Source organism: Salvia hispanica, chromosome 3 (assembly GCF_023119035.1).
Source record: "Salvia hispanica cultivar TCC Black 2014 chromosome 3, UniMelb_Shisp_WGS_1.0, whole genome shotgun sequence".
Lineage (NCBI taxonomy): Eukaryota > Viridiplantae > Streptophyta > Magnoliopsida > Lamiales > Lamiaceae > Salvia > Salvia hispanica.
The window spans coordinates 23,207,120-23,224,936 of record NC_062967.1 but is presented as its reverse complement, the minus strand read 5'-3'; the positions used below and the strand labels follow the sequence as shown (position 1 = coordinate 23,224,936).

Below are 17,817 nucleotides of genomic sequence, written 5' to 3'. Positions count from 1 at the left end.
AATGAGCAACATAAATTTTAATATGCAATTCTGAAAAATATTTTGATTAAGTACAAAATGCTCAAACCCAAATCAAAGATGAATAGAAATATGGACATCAAATTAGAAACCAAGGAAAAAAAATCAAATTTTAGTAAAATACAAACAAGATAATTGCTTGAAAACTCGAAACGCTTGCAATTTAAGTATTAGAGAAAAAGAGATAAAATAATTGAAGTGGTGAATCACTTCCATATAAATTGTAGATAGATGTATGAGGATTGAGGATAATGAATTGTGATCAATTTTAATGATCAGACTATAATAGAAAAAAGTAGTACTAATTACTTGTGGAAGGAACAAGTCGTGTGTAGTGTGATCATGTGTAGTGTGCGTCATACTAATATTCTTTATTTTCATTTTTGGGTATTGACAAACTCATTTTCTTCGTGTGCTGTGCTTTCCTGTCATGTACGCATGTTTCACATTTTGCATTTTGTCAAATTGTTTTAGAATTAGTATACGGTATAGCAAAATGATATCCTAATTTAATGATTGTTTTTTACAATATTCTAAATCACGTATAATTACATTAAAAAGCACGATAAATAATTGAAAGAAAAACGAACACCTCAAATTATTGATAATTGTACCAAAATACAAACTAGTTGAAATCAAGACAAATACTCCAGTGTTTTAATTTCGAGAATTTTATTTCAAAATTATCCAAGAGCATGCAGAGAATCTGTCACCGAAATTAATGCAACGAGGTTCTTGTTTTATTGTAATAAAATAATTGTGGAGATGAGTTGGGAGGGAGAGATTCGAAAAAGGAATATTCGGTATTCTTTTTAGTTTCAAAACCAAGTACTGTATTATTATAACTATACATAATTCATACTAGATTTACATATATATCTTTGCATGTATGTATTATATGGAGATGTAATCAAATAAAAACTATATTCTCGATTGATAATTTTATGAACCAGTTGATATTCACATGTTTTATAAATCCGATTGATATTTTTACGAAACAAGTTAGCACTCGTATATTTTAATTTTGATGGTCCATTCTCTAGGTCCAACCATCCATATTCGGTAGTAGTCATATTTGTAAGAGTCAGATACAATAAGAAAATCATTAAATTTTGCAACTGTGCATTGAACTTTAGAAAACATCTTAGAATAATCATTATTGATTATTCATGAATGCTCGCATGTTACACAACGTTATATAATTAAATTCATCGTTTGGTGCATTGGATTGGATTCAGTTATAATCTAAATAACTGAAAGATAATTTGGGTTAAATAGTGGTGGATAATCAAGATTACTAGACTCGTTTACTAATTAGTACTACTGTAATCAACTGTGTTCATTCTACCCATATTCAAAATATTTCTATATTATAAAATATAGAAATAGATATCACCAACCTTGCAGTCGTCTCTGTGGTAATAATTTCATGAGAGATTTCTTGTTTAAGATGGAGGAAAGTGGGAACAAGCTGAATTATGAGAAAATAAGTGGAAGATTACAGGAAAGTGGTTGGTTTGATGTGGGCTCAAAATGTCTATAATTTTTATTTATTTATTTTTAAGTTCTTCTTGTCCTTTTTGAAACTTTCTTGGCTGCTGCGACCAATTGACTATTTGAACTTTGGTCACACTGACTGCTTCTTTTTATTTTCTGAATTAATTAATGGTAGTTGTGCGCTTATATTCGAATTAGTTACTTGAGTGAATTGAATTAAAACAAGACAGCAAATTAGTACAATTGCCACTAAATTTTTAAATTGTGCTTCCACATGGCTCGTAGGTTCAAATTATATAAACTAAAAAAATAATTATGAAATAATTTTTTTGAGATATCTTGATGGAAAGATAATTAATCAATTGTACTGGTTGTTCGTTAGCTTTGCTTTCTATAACTTCAAATGAATAAGTGAAAAAATGACTGAATTTTCAATTTTTATACTATGATTTTTATAATTGATGATATAAACAACAATTTTTATGATATTAAAACGAATATAAAAAAAATTGAATGAGATATTCACAAATATGCTCACATGCAATTTACAATTTACGGTATAATAGCTCTAAATTTATCCATCATTGTTCAGCTCAATGAATATTTATGATACAAAGAGTGATGGTTTTCTTTTTCATATGTTGTTGCTAAACAAACTTTTATTGTAGTGCAGCTTTATAAATAAATGGGGGGTAAAGTCAAAAGTATTGTTTATTGGAGTACTATATTTATGACTGTAATCGAATCGCAAAGATAAGGTATGTTCAAATGGACCAAAACATATATTCCAACAGTTGAAGTGGTGGGGTTCCTAATTATTAACACATATATCAATCTTCTCGGAATTTTTGGAAATTATTATTGCACTACTTTTCTTTTCTCATATGAATATTCTATGATTTCATAATTTCGCAATACTTTCTCTAACAATAAGTTAAGTAATTTGGACCATCACGAATTCGCAGGGTGACACGATTGGAACCTACAGTGGGGAATTCACAGCCTCATGTGGTGCACCAAATGCTCTACAAAACCACTTAATCATTTGTCGAGAGAAACTAACGACCTTAACTGAATAATACTACTAACTTAGAGTATCTGCAATGGTGCTAGTCGGTGGCTTAGTCTCGTCTCGCCGAGACGAGATGCTAGCGAGACACTATTGCAGGTGTCTCCTCTTAGAGAGCATCACACTAGGGAGGCAATTTTCGAATAATTATTGCTTTGGCATCGTTTATTGCCGTTGAATAATTATTAATAATTAGTATTTTTATAAAATTTTGAATAAAATTAAATATTTAATAAAAAAAAATTCCAACTTCCACAATATTACCATTTTTTACCCAATTTGTTTTTAAGTTTTTATTTTGTATCCTCCAACTCATCCTAACCAGAATGTTTTTTTAACGAGGGTGACTGAAACCTACAACAATGTGCGGCCAACAAAAACTCCCCCGCAGGTGGAAGATGCTTCAGAGTCATTTTGATCGAGTGAAGCCGTCATTGTGAGGTGGCTATGATGATCTACCAACAATACACTATAGGGAGAACCTTCAAGTATATCAATACTACTTGGAATAGGGTTCGGGGGATCGATAGGTGGCACCTAGTCCAGCACGAGCTCGAGCTCCAAATGGAGGAAGCACATGTCAGGTGACCAATATTCATCAAGTGGCGACGCCGTCCAATCTAGCCAAACCGAGCTCGTCGACAAGGGGCCGCAAGACAATTCATGGGAGCCAATGCAGGAAACTCGAGCTTCGTTGCGGGTTCACGACGTCGTCTGATTGGGACTAGAGGTAGGGGAAGAGGCAAACCTAGCCAAGCGTCCCCTCAAGGTCCACCCGCCGGATAAAATTTTATTATCATTGTTTTTCAACGCCATAATGGCCGACATTTCCCGTATGACGCCGTTACAATTGTCACACATAACGGAGTAATTCAGCTTTTTAGGACTCTCCCCGTACGGACCCGTCGTCGTTGCAGTTGTTTTTAGGATGTTTTATAATGTACACCTTTTAATTTTAGGATATTAATTTTGTAATTTTTAATTTTTAGAATTTTAATTATGTAAATTTTAAATTTTTTAATGTTTTGAAATTTATAATGTAATTTTTGGCCTTTTGGATGAATTTTTAAAATAATTTTTTAATTAATTATATTATTAAATTGAAGAAACGAATTAGTTGCTAAAAAAATACAATTATTGGTGTTGTCTCTTGAATAAAATATATGCCATGCTATATATAAAAAACATGTTAAAAGGACGAATAAAAGATATTCCCTCCGTAAAAACGAGATTCCTATTCGCGGACATAAGGAGTATATTGCGGATGACTTTCCATAACAGATCTTGTACTCATATTTTCAATAAGATGTGCTGAAAAATGGGATTACAGATCTCTATTGAATAAATCAAACTCCAACTCATTGCTCTAATCAATGTAAAAAACGAAAAGAAACGATAAGAACAAAAAACGATAAGATGCAAAAGTTTTTAAAACCAAATAAATAATTTGATTCTCTTTCATTCGATCTGAATAATTGGTATGCCTTATTTTACCGATTAAACAAATTTTGAACACCCTTGACTATTGACCATTACTTAATAAACTAACTTTATTATTTGATTATTTTGAATCTTGGATTAGACACTATTTGTTTAAAATTAGCCAAGTACCATGCATTCCACAGAACTTACATTAGAAAAGACAAAGAAATTGGTGCTTAAGTTAACTAATGACACGTTAGCAAGATTCTGAGTACTTTGGATATACATGTGTTTTTACCCTGAAATTATTGATGAAATGTCCTTTGTCAACCCTTGAAATTTTTTACATATACAACATAATGTGAAAAGGAAATGAGGGTTTATAAATTTCTTGGAAAATACTTGGTAGTTACAAAACTAATTTCCTAACAACATTTGTGAAAGGCATGCACTCTTAAATATATGTGGGCACCACGAATATGTGGATGTGTGTTTGCGTGGACTGTTGATTAAGTCAATAAGTCATAAGACTAATAATATCTTTTGCTCAATTATAGTACTACTTACTACTTTATTTTTATTAGGCGAGTTGTTAGAATAGTTGTTAATAAAATAATGTTATATTTTCATTTCTATTTGAGTTCATCTATTAATTTTATTGTGCTGTTTTAATCGTATTGACTCAGAATTGCTACTTGCATACGAAACTATTCTATTTAAGCTTATCTTTTAATTTTATTATAGTAAGTTTTAATTGTATCGACTCTGGATTGGAAATTGTATAATAATCTGTTCAATTTGAGTTTATCCTTTAATTTTAGCATCACGTTTTTAATTGTATTGGCTCGTTTAAGTTATATATGTGCATATTTTACAAATCCTGTTTAGTTATCTCTTGCACATTAGCTCGTAATTCAAGATTAGTTATCTCTTGCACATTAGCTCGTAATGATATAAATAGCTCGTAATTCAAGATTAGTTATCTCTTGCACATTAACAAATCCTGTTTAGTTAATCTATCTATCTTGTTTGGGCGTAGTGTGACAGTGTCCTGCATTTATTGCCTCGTGTGATGGCAAATAATATATCAAATATTAAACATTTAATTCTGTGTTAATTTTTCCACAACTATACTTTTAGCTAAGAGCCGCAGTTGGGGATGTTCTTATTGGAGGTTAATTTTCCCAATGACATTATTTTTGCCACAAAATGCATAAAAATAAAATAAAATTTGAAAACCACATTCCTACAACAAGAAATATCAAGGATATTGACCAGAAATTTCACTTGCATTCAATACAAAATCCTACATGAAACACAGATTAGCAAGCAAGAAAATTAGAAAAAAAAAATCATCCTGACTAGTAATTATTTAGAATTTACTCTAAAACAAATGATCTACAAATATCAGACAACTCGCTACTTCTACATGAGTCGGTTCCTTCTCTTCAAATTTGTCCTCAGATGATATCTAGCTAATTCTAAGTATACAACATTGAATTTTGTATTGACAAATTCTATCACGGATTGCTGAAAAACATTAGAGGTTCGTAGATAATTTTTTTATTATTAAATAAATATAAAGGCCGCACCATGGATGACTCAAACCTGAGTGAGACATTCTAAAAATAAAAAAGTACCAACAGATGGAATAATAGTTTGAACTACTGAAGAAATTAATATTGCTCTCTCACCTCAATGTCAAATTCCGAATAATTTTGACATTAACTACCATTACATAAGATACAAGTTGGGTTTATGCAAAACTCTTCCAAAGAAAAAAAGAAATATAAAAAAAGGTATATCATCTATATACCTTCTCAAAATTAAAAAAATATAACCTTTTAAAAAGTAATAAATTTCAAAAGAAAAAAGTATATAGAAAGATACCAGTTGGGTTTATGCAAAACTCTTCCAAAGAAAAAAAGAAATATAAAAAAAGGTATATTATCTATATACCTTCTCAAAATTAAAAAAATATAACCTTTTAAAAGTAATAAATTTCAAAAGGAAAAAGTATATAAAAAGATAAATTATTTTCTATAATAAAAAAATAGTACAAGATGAATTTCAAAATATAAAGGAATAATACCTTATCAAATATCTTCTTCCTTGGAGAATGATTTTTCATGAAAAATAAAAGCAAATATGGTAGTTATAAGATTTTACCTCTCTATTAATGGAGAGATAAAGATATATCTTTAAAATGAAAAAATTATAATATCTTCTCAAATACCTTTTCCACTGAAGAATAATTTTTCAAACAAAAACAATAAGTATGATAATTATAAGATTTTACTCTTCATTTACCTCTCCTTAAAATATATACATGAGCCTCACTTCTAGCTGGCAGCAAAATGAATTTAGAAAGAAAAAACAATCTCTTATATTATACAAACTATCCCAAATTTTTGGGCATATGTAGGGATGTCAATCGGGCCGGCCCGTCGGGTTTCGGGTCAACCCAACTCGGGTTGCGGGTCAATCGAGTGCGGGCTAAACGGGTTGTGATTACTTTCGGGTTATAAAAGTTCCAACCCTAACCCTAAAAGCTCGGGTTTCGGGCTAGCCCAGCGGGTTAATCAGGTTGCTACCGATAATATTAACATGCGATCAATCCAATAAATAATGATTAAAATTACTAATATTCATACAATGTAATATATTTAATTATGATATATTTGAGATATATGCTTAAACTCAATCATAAACATGATCAAATACTAATATTTAAGATATTTTGTAGAATTATAACTTTTTTTTCTTTCTTACTTTATTCTCTCTACTTCATTCACTTTCTATTTTACTCTATCTACCTTTTTCTCCCTCTTACTTTTTTTTATCTATTTATTTAGCACACTCAACATCATTTTTAAAATTCTGTGCCGAAAAGTTTTGTTTCAACTAGAAAGTGGAAGGAGCACTTTTTAGAGACGGTGTAATAAGAAAATAGTTTATATTTTTAATGGGTGGAGAGAGCAGTAATTACTCTTGCCTAAAAAGAGACTGTATTTTAGAAATTTAAATATTTTTTTAGTGAATTTGAAGTTTTTAATTAATTTATCAATTATTATATTAATAAAAATTCAACATATAATTTGTATATTTAATTATAAAATTAAAAGTTATTTTTTTAGTTAAAATTAATTAATGAAGTGTCGAATTAGGAGTAAAAAAATAGAATAATTTATTGAGATTTGTGAGCTTTAATCTCACCCTCTCATTTTAAAATCCAATGATGGAGATTTAGTCTAGATTTTGGATTAGGGTGCTATAAGCATTAGAATAGGACAATAGTAATGATTATATATTATGTTTAAAATATAAAGATAGTTAATATATAATAATGGGATGATCTAATGAATTTTATACAAAATATAAAAAATATATATAAAATTTAATATCAATTTCAAAAAATTAAAATACGGATACAAATTAAGGATTATAGTCTTATTTTTATACAATTAAAATAAGGTTATGTTGATAATGAAACATCAGCATAAAACTAACAAAATAAAGTTTTGTTGACATAATATCTAGTCTTTTATAGTAACTTAACTATAAAAAAATAAGTAATTAAAAGTAACGAATATAAAACTTGAACATAACATATTGGGCCCTCTTATATTCGGATTTTGCACGGTTTTAAGACCATTATTTGACCTGTTTTTAAGGTCAAAGTTGCATTACATGTCAATTATTTGCATATTTTATCTATTTTGGTATTTTGACATGTTTTGTGAGAAATGTGCATATTTGAGCCTAAAAAGTGAGTAAAAACGCGAAGTAGGAAATCTGGAGCTTCTTCGGCGACCGCCGCAACACCGCCGGTGCTTAGCGGAGACAAAGACACGCCCGGCGACCGCCGGGAAGTGCGTGGCGACCGCCACAAGGAGTCAGAAGCTACTGGACTGCGTGCGGCGACCGCTGGCCAAGGTGCGGCGGCCCGCCACAAAAACGCGGCGCACGACAGCTGTCTTTAAACTCAATTTTCCAACGATCCCGAAGTCCGATCGAAGCGTTCTACACACCATCCTCTTCGTCTTGAAAACAGCTTCAAGATGGTTCAAGAATCAACTCAATCGGAGTTCTTTGGAGAGAGTTATGGTCGTTCTACCAAAGTTGCGCAAAGCTGCCAGCTGCAGTGTAGGCGGAAAATTGAAGAAGGAAAGAAGATCTTACCTTGTGAGCAAGGGCAAGGGCCCTACCTCGTCCTCACGTGCGGGGGCCGAGGAAGAGGTGGATGAGGAGGAGGCGGGAAAGAGGACCGTCTAGCGCGTGGCAGAAAATGTCATGCTGGCGAAGGCCTGGGTCGGTGTAGTCGAGGATCCCTACATCGGGGCTAACCAGCATATCGACAAAATGTGGTTATTCATTAGTCAAGGCTACCTCAAATTCAAACTGCCAAGTGGGAAGCCTCGCAGTCCCGAGCAATGCCGGAAACAGTGGGAGCGGTTGAGGGGCAAGATCAGTCGATATGCCGGCATCTACCAAAATAACCTCCACCAAGCAACTAGCGGCATGTCCACCGACGATGTGAAGAACCTTTCCATGCAGCAGTACCCCGACAAGGAGTTGAAGTTCCGCGAATTCGAGCATTGGGAGGTCTATCTCGTGGTGCAGGATTTCCCCAAGTTTTGTGCGGGTGTTGAAGCTGGCTGGCCGAAGCGGATGAAGATCAATGCTTCCGGCGAGTACAGCAGCAGTGCCGGTTCACACGAGCTCCTTGAAGCCGAGGCAAATAATCTCGACCCCTCAATCGTCTTCCCGTCGCTGCTGCCATCCGGTCGGGCAAAAGTCTGTGCAGCAGATGGCAGGGGGAAGCGCAAGCGGGTCCCACGAGGTCCAATCGGAGGCCACTCCCGAGATCAACAATCTTGCCCGCGCACATCAAATGCATAGCCTGGTACAGACCATGGACAGGTGGCATAACGCGACTGATCAGTTATACAAGATGATGTTAAAGGATGTCATCGATGCATTGAAGTGCGATTTGGGGATGCCACCGCTGCCCGACAGTGGCGCCGACACTGGCGACGGGGACGACAAGGAGTGAGACAGGGTCGCATTTGTTGAGCTTGGGGTTGTATTTTTTTTTTGTTTTATGACTATGTAATTTTTTTTATATATAATTATGTATGTTATTTTTAATTAAGTTGTTGCATTTTCCCTGTCCGTATTTGTGTCGAAATTTTAATTCCGTAACATAAATTACATATTTGTGAATTTGTGATTTTTTTTTTATTGTGGAAAGTCCGCGCGGGAAGTCCTTGGGGATGTCCGCCATTGCGCAGTGGGATATCCTTATGACGTGGCAATATAAGGGAAGTTCTTATAACGTGACGGAAGGTACTTTTGAAAAGTCCAATGAAACATTCCCATTGGAGATGCTCTAAGGCAGATTTTTTTTAAGCTACAATCAAACTTAGTACTACCATTTTCATATATGTGGCTTCCAATCCACCATATGGCACCCTTTCACCATCATCTCAAACAGCAACTTGGACCATGGTAGAGTACTAGAGTTGGTTGCGCCTCGTTGCAATGATAACATCTTCTTTCATCATTTGTAGCAAGAAAATGTTGAGAATGAATTATTTGTAACTAATTAAATCTTCTATATGGAATTGTTTTCTATAGTTTGATTATCTCTACAGTTGTTTAGTTTAATTCATGAATAAATATTCAAGGGGCTTATTAAATCAAAGATCATGACAAAAAGAATATTCCAAGTTTATAATAAAAATAAAATTTGTACTTTCCACCATAAAAGTTGACACAGACCTTTTTAAAATCCTTTTTACATGAATGATAGTTAATTTGTCCGAATATATCTGTTGTAATTTTTACGAGGTGTAAAAAATGCAAACAAATAGTCCAATACATTTATTATAGTTCAGTAGGGGTGGCAAAATGGGTAGCGGGTATCGGGTAATTCCCATTTCGACCCGATACCCGGCGGGTATCGGGTACCCGCTACCCGACGATAACGGGAAACGGGGCTGGATTGGGTAGTGTATTTTAGAATTTTGCGGGTAGCGGGTATACCCGCTACCCGCATGGGTATACCCGTTAGTCCCGTTTATACCCGTCTTTGGAAATATGATGCATACGTACTCTGATAATATTTTGATTATTTTCACTTTTTCAATAGAGATATTAGAAATGACCTCATTTTAAATAGTTCACAATTGAAAATTTTGCATGAAGAATTGAAGATTGAAGAATAAATTAAAAAAAAAACAAAAAACTTAAATCATAGTGTAGCAAGTCAGCAAGACAACAACAATCCAAAATTCATTCACTTGTATAAAATTGCAATAGTAGATGACTTGCATAGATGATAATTACTAACGAAAACTTAAAGTTAATAGTATTTTTTAAATATTAATTTTCAATTTTAAATTAATTGAACAAAATTAGAATCAATATTAACGATGAACAAAGTAACAATTTTAATTATATGAAAATAAAAAATCTATACAAATCAACATTGAAGCATAATAAATTTGAAACAAATCACATAATATAATGTTTAAACATTAAATCATGGAGTAGGAAGATAAAAATCTAGGATCAACTTTAAAGTAACATAGATGGACTAAAAATCTAATCATTACTATTAAAAAAAAATTATAATTATTAAAAACAAAAAGAAAGAAAATGGTGGTAACATCAATCTAAAAAAGAAACATAGTAATGGACTGACAACCAAAGAAATTGAGGAAGCTTCGAGCTCATTGAACATGGTGTGGAATGATTCTATGGCGTGATGGTGTCAAGCTTTCCTTCTATGGTAAGAGCAAAAATGGTATGCTTGAGTTCTATAAGGTAAGTAGGAAAAACAGCCAGCAAATGAATCAGCAATGATTGCAGCGAAGATAGGGATGAAAGTGATGCTTCCATTGACATAGTTGGTGATTTTAGCAGCATCAGTGTCTTCAAAATGGAACTCATCTCTCAGGAATGTAAAAAGGTTGGCGCATAATCCCGATGAGAATGTCAAACAACCCATTGTTGTTGTTTCACCACAACAAAATTAAACATTAATTCAATACTTGTAAAAATGGTTTAAGAATTAAAAGAGACATGAAAAAGAACATGTGATGAAAGGGAAGGTGATCCATCCGCCACGAGCGCGGTGCAGAAGTGCTTCACTCTCCATCATCACTCAATTCCCACTCTAACTTGATTTTTTGTTTTCTCCAAATTGTTCCAACTTCAACTTTGTTTCCACGCAAATGAAGAGAAGGAGATTAAAGTAATGATGAAAATGAGGGTATGGGAAGAAGCGGTTATGGAGGTTATGGAGGAGTGGGGAAGTTTTCAGTAAATGGGAATCGACGCCACTCACTGGCTCCTCGATATGAACCACTTCGTCGGCGAATCCTACGATTCCATCCGCGAAGTCTGCATCTTCCTGCTCAACAACTTCACCCTGCCGCCTGACAAGGCCCTCGCCGTCTACATCCAGTCTCCGGGCAGCCCCTTCCTCTTCTGCGGCGCCGTCACCGTCTCCCGCCCCTCCGCCGTGCTCTCCCTCCCCTGGCCTGACCCCGGCAACGCCGGCGTCCCCCAGCTCACCGCCGACTCCACTCCCCTCTCTGCCAAAATTGGGGTTTCCGTCGAGGACCTAGCTACGCTTCCGTCGCTAGACGTTGCCGCCGAGAGGAAGATCGAGCGGCTGGCTCTCAAGGTCGGCGAGAATCTATTCAATTTTATGCAGTCGTTTTGTGCCGTTGATGGCTCGAAGCTGATTGTGCCCACCGACATCTTGGACCGCTGGTTTAAGAAGTTTCAGGAACGCGCCAAGCGTGATCCAGAATATTTGAAAGGCTTTGCCCTGTAGAGTTTTAGGTATTTTGTTAATTTTAACTTAAATTGAATTTTGTTTATCAGAGTTAATTGTGAGTTTTGCCCCTCTCTGTTTCAACCTTCGATGTGTTCATCATTTGTGATTGAATATGCATTGCCGAATTTGAAGAAGAAAGCAAGTTATTTTCGAGTACATGTCTGTTTATTCCAATCTCACTCAAAAAATACAAGCTTTATGGGAGCAAATCAGGAAAATTAAGTGCACCATCACAAATTCAAATCTAAGCATGATCCTACTGATTAGTCGTCTTGGATAATTCTGAAATGTTATTTATCTGCAGCTGCAGTCGTGCTTGCAGGCAGCCATCTTGAAGCTTGGCTCGCGAGGGACTGTCAACGGCCTGGTCGATCTGTTTGATCGGTCGATGAAACCTTGTCAGGTCTTTGCTAATGATAGTATTGATTCTGCAGTTTATAGATATGGGTTACCGTTGAGGTGAGAATGGTTTGTCGAAGAGTGGCATTAGCTGTGCTCGAGGAACCATCTCACGTCTCAGCATTCGAACCTCCTCCTCCTCGATCACCTACCACAAGTAGGCTCCTTTTGTTGTAATGAACTAGATTGATAGATTATTTATGCATGTTTATGGTGTTTATAGTTATACCTTGAGCACTTTCTCTACTTGCTTCTTGTGCTGCTCTATGATGTAGAACTTGATTGCAACCTGCATTTTCTTATGTTGTGATAACTTATGTTCATATTTCGAAAGGAGTGTTGTGTGAGCTTACAGTGGAGTCGAATAGTTTGCGCTGTGCTGCTCGTTGCTGCGAATGGAGTCTGAACTCTGATGGCTTAGTGTTTTCTTTTATCCAAGACTTGTTAACAACCTGCACTAGCCAATAACATTGTCAACACATCCGTTTTTTGTACTCAAATTTGTCACTGTGTATTCTTTACATGTTCTAATTATAAATGAGTTGTGTTAAAAAAGTGATGGATCATTCGGAATGTGAACGTACTCCCGAAAAGGAATTGTTACTGCTGCTGCTACTGCTGAAGGATGGCTGAAACACACCAGTGGTGTTTTTGGTCGATCCTCGATTAGTTGATGAAACTGCTGGCTGCGGAGTAATAGTAACTTTAAGCGAGAAACGAATAGGGGTAACTGTTAAAATGGCTTATGGAAACTGACCTTATGAGCATATTTCTTGTTGGGGCTCTCCATGATTGCTAGCTCAGCTCACTTGATGAGTGTTTAATTGAGTGTGCAGTGTGTAACTGAAGCTCGAGTATATATAGAGAGAGGGTTTAGAAGGGGTTTGGCGATTTGTATGTTTTCAATGACTTGTTGTTGCACCATCACCGGCATCATAAGCAACTTTTGCTACTGCTCTTCTTCACCAAACTTTCTGATTAAATCTCCCTCTCATGTATGCATACGTTTGCTTATGTACATATGTTTCTCGTGTTTGGCTTTATTATAGGAAAATAATTGGACTAGTGTTTTTTTTCGTTCATTTTGTCGACATAATTATACAATGTTAGTTTGTAATGTCTTGTCTTAACAGAATTGACACTATTTCGAGAAGAGGCCATCCTTGGGCTATTATGCAATTGAGAAAAATTGCGTATGTTGTTCATGGTTTATGTTCTTCAATTTGTCAAATAACTTCAAATTTGTAATACAAATTCTGTCTCGAAATTGAGAAAAAACATGTATCCATTTGTATTCTTCTCAAAATCGAAAATAAAACATGTACTTCTTTCGTCCACCGTTAAGAGTTACTCCATTCAGTCAATATTACTTGCTTTTCGGCTCGTCACAAACTTCTTATACTATTTATAGTTTAAGTTAGAATTAATAAATTTAATTAATATGTTAGATTAAGTCAAGAGCTCTTTTATTAAGGGACGTCTCATTACACTTAAATTCTAATTTAATTACACAAAAAAATCAATCTCAAATTTATAGCCTAAAATAAAAAGTGCGAGTAACATGAGACGAATGGAGTATATTTTATCATTTTTGTCTTTCCCTCATTAAGAGTCTTATTTTACTTTTATTATAAATGGTAACTAGACTTCATCTTCCTTCAGTTTATCCCTTATTAAGAATCTTATTTCACTTTTACTATAGATAGTAGGTAGGTCCCACCTTCAATTAGCTTATTTCACTCACATTTTTTCTTTAATGCTGATACTCCCACTGCCTCATAGAAATATGAAATATGCCATAATTTTTTTCCGCCCGTCCTATAAAAATAGAGCCATATTATTTATGACAATATTTACTGATTACGTAATAAAATTCGTGTAAATCCTAAATGGCATATTTCTATGAGACGAGGGAGTATATATAAGGGGACCCGTCTTCCGTTAACTTATCCAACCTATTTTTTTACTTTTTAAATTCGTGCCGAAATCAAGTTTGACTCTTATTAACAGATTAAGGGAGTATTCAAATGTTGTGCCACAGTTGACTCAGCTATTCTATCACTCGACTAACTCAGGTATATTTCTATCGTTTGTTTTCCATTGGTCAAACTCGACATGGGAAGAAAAAATACGTAAAATTTATCGTGAAATAATTACATATGTTTACGTAATCCTAAAAAATACACTTATTACTAGAACAGAGGAGCCAAAGGCCCAAAGCTAAGAAATAATTTAACATTTTTTGATATGATAATAGCACGAGAACAAAAAAAAAATTGAAAAATATGGACCAACGACCATCAATGTGGCGTATTTTGGCCATCATTTGCTCAATTCTTGAATATGCTACTGAAACCGTACTTGGCAAATTATGTGGCAATCCCTAATTTACTTATGAACGAATAAAGTGGACAATCATGCAAGAACAAACTCGATAAAGAAGTTTGAGAATGATATGTGAAAATATACTTATTAGTACTATAAATTAGTATTTAGTACATACTTCCTTCTTCCTTATTCTTTTGTCTTCATTCTTAAACTCTTATTATTTCTAAAAAAACGTCAAATTTGATTAGTATAGTACTTAATATAGACATTAAATTGAATATCATGAAAAGATTTTTAATACGAGGTAATAAAAACTTAGATTTGAAATGAATAAGTCATAAATGTTTATAGTTGACAATGTTTAAGAATCAATTAGAATTGATAAAGTCATCGATTTATGGTTCAATTGGTTGGATCGGTTAAATAAGTCAGTTTTTAATTTTATTTTGAAAGAGTTTCATTCATAACTAGTTTAAATGAGCTTGGACCAGACCAAGCATTGACTTGTTGTCAAACCGGTCAAAATGACTGATCCGATTTTGAATTTTGATAGTTGCATGTAATTTTTCTCTTTCTTATTCTATCAGTGTTTCTTATTCTATCAGTTTTCTCAATTAGTTTGATTCGTATTCTACTTAATTATTGATATTATGACTCAATGAGTAATGACATACACAACAGATAAGTTACAAATATGTTACAAATATGCTCCCTTTGTTCACATCTAAAATATAAGTTGATATACAAAATGTTTTTAGTTGGTCATATATTTAACAATTGTTGCTTCAAGTGTAAGAACTAATTAATGCTTTTTGAAACAATACAAGAATAGATTGATAGAATAATTTTCTTTTAAGGTTATTCTCCACCACCATCGTTGTAATTGTAAATTGTGTACAAATAATGATTGGTTGGCAATAAATAATATAGTCCACAATCTGTTATATGTTTTGGTTTTTAAAACTAGAAGGGTAATACATCTTTTTTTGGGTTGTTATTCGCAGCTTGTCAAATGATATGTATCAAAAGTAGTTAGGTCATCATTCATGACAAAATTGAACTCCTTTTAAAGATTATGGAAATGCTTATTTTTGAAGCTAATCATCTTTATACACACAAAGTAAAGGAAATACGAGTTTAGTAATCGATGAATTAATAGAAAACGATAGTGGGAGGTTGTTGTTTCACTGTATATATAGTATTTATTTTGTTTGTTCAATTTGTAGTTGTAAGAAATATGGAGCCAAAGTTCATAGTTTTAGTGATAATTAATCATTTTTTAATAAAAAGAAAGGAAATTAGTGGTGATTTTACAACAAGGTAGAACATATTTAAAGCAACTGAAAACTTGTAAGACAAGACAAAATTCTTAGTGTTTTATGTTTATGTGGTGAAGCTTCCGACTCATATGAGTACTAATAATCGATGAGAGGAGCTTCAATCTTTTTCATAGTTAATTTTATGGATCTAAATTCCACTTTCCTCCAACTTATTTCTCTATTTCTTATGTCTACTTCACAAAAAAAAAAAAATTAATGTCTCTAATCCTTGTTCAATATTGATGGATTTTGGTATTAAACTTCAAAATACTAAACGAAATAAATAATATACTCATCATAGTACGTATTTTCTTTTTCATGGATTTAATATCCATTAAATTTTATACATAAATCAATCAAAAAAAGTATAGGAATCAACCTTAACTATAAAAAAGAGTTATCATGGTTGATTTATCTTCCGTATTTGATTAATTAATTAATTAATTTTCCATTGGGCCTCTTCATGGTTGATTTATCATCGTTTCCGTATTGGATTTTGTCAGATTCAGGCCCATTTAATCTAATGGGCTTAAGGTTAAAATTTGAGCACGTGGCTTTGATATATGAATAAGAGGACCTGACTTTGATATTAATAAAGTCATTTTGATATAATATATAGACACTATTAAAGTTAAATCCTTGGTAAACTAATATATGTATATTTATATGTTCATTCATTTGTGTGATAGTTCAAAATTAATTATGACAAAATACATAAAAACAATTTAACTTGCATATATATAAGCGTATAAATGAATAGTCATACGTAGATTTGTTAATATATATATATATATATATATATATATATAGGGTAGTGATATAATGAAAACTATATATATAATGAAAACTGAAAACTTTAATCATAGCCGCTGAATATTAGTAATCAACGATTATTATGTTCTCACTTGAAAATATCAATAACTCTTACAAATCTGTCAACCAAGGATATAAAAGACATTTTAATGATGCGGTGAATCATATGCAATCCCGATTTTTCATCATTCTCTCTCCCACTATTCACATAATTAAAACCACTTTAATTCTTCTCCCTCATTCCAACCCTCTTTCTCTTCCATTATTCACGTAATTAAAACCACTTCACTTCTTCTAACTCATTCCAACCCTCTTTCTCTTCCACTATTGACGTGATTTGTGAAGCAGCAACGAAGCAGCGGCGGCAATTGCAATGAGTTCTCGTGGGCAAATACCAGTGCAACATCCGGCGGAATCCTCGAAAAGTGAGATTTTTTACATCGTTGAGTCTTTGTTGATGTTAAATTTTGTGTTGAAAACCTAGATTTTTTCTTTTCCCCTGAATTCTCTCAACACGATTTTCTGATCTCGGAGGCAAAAACAGTAGATATTCTGATTTGGTGGAAAATTTCTTATATTTTGTGTTGAAACTGCGCAAATTTTGCGCTGATACTGCTCAGTTGAATCATGTTGAATTTTGTGTTGAAATGGAGTTGAATCTTTGTGGCGATTGAATTTCATATTGAATCCTTGACACTTTGTTGATGTCCAATTTTGTGTTGAAATCACATTGAAGCTTTATGGAAATTTCGTGCTGAATGGTCGACTCTTTTGTTCTGCTGTTGTTTTTTTCCGATGAAATTGTGTTGACTGCTTTGTTCCACAACTATTGAATTTTATGTTGAAAACTTGTTGATGCTATGCTGAATCTAAAATCATTGTTGAAATCGTGTTGATTTGTGTTGAAATGGTGTTGAATTTTTGTGACTATTGAATTTCATACTGAATCTTTGATACTTTGTTGATGTCGAATTTTGTGTTGAAATGACATTGAAGCTTTGTGGAAATTTCGTGCTGAATGGTCGACTCTTTTGCTCTGTTGCGGTTTTTCCCCCCATGAAATTGTGTTAACTATTTTGTTCCGCGACTGTTTTATTTTA

The 17,817-nt window shown here is 33.5% G+C and overlaps 2 protein-coding genes across 3 annotated transcripts; one reads left to right on the top strand and one right to left on the bottom strand.

The window, feature by feature from the left end:
- Positions 1-11,372: 11,372 nt before the first annotated feature.
- LOC125215466 (protein OPI10 homolog) lies at positions 11,373-12,483 on the top strand. 2 transcript variants are annotated; one of them, XM_048116889.1, is made up of 2 exons: positions 11,373-11,863; positions 12,169-12,483. In XM_048116889.1, exon 1 carries the CDS (start codon positions 11,373-11,375, stop codon positions 11,853-11,855), a length of 483 nt encoding a protein of 160 aa, XP_047972846.1. In that variant the 3' UTR covers positions 11,856-11,863; positions 12,169-12,483. The 2 variants fall into 2 exon arrangements, with proteins under 2 accessions (XP_047972846.1, XP_047972845.1); XM_048116888.1 differs by having other exon boundaries at positions 12,163-12,483.
- LOC125215467 (protein TPX2-like) lies at positions 12,005-13,221 on the bottom strand. Its single transcript, XM_048116890.1, has 6 exons — positions 13,015-13,221; positions 12,842-12,943; positions 12,611-12,709; positions 12,487-12,546; positions 12,311-12,405; positions 12,005-12,231 (listed from the first exon to the last, which is right to left on the bottom strand). The coding sequence occupies exons 1-6, from the start codon at positions 13,045-13,047 to the stop codon at positions 12,153-12,155; spliced, it is 468 nt and encodes a 155-aa protein (XP_047972847.1). The 5' UTR covers positions 13,048-13,221; the 3' UTR covers positions 12,005-12,152.
- Between the last annotated feature and the right edge of the window lie 4,596 nt (positions 13,222-17,817).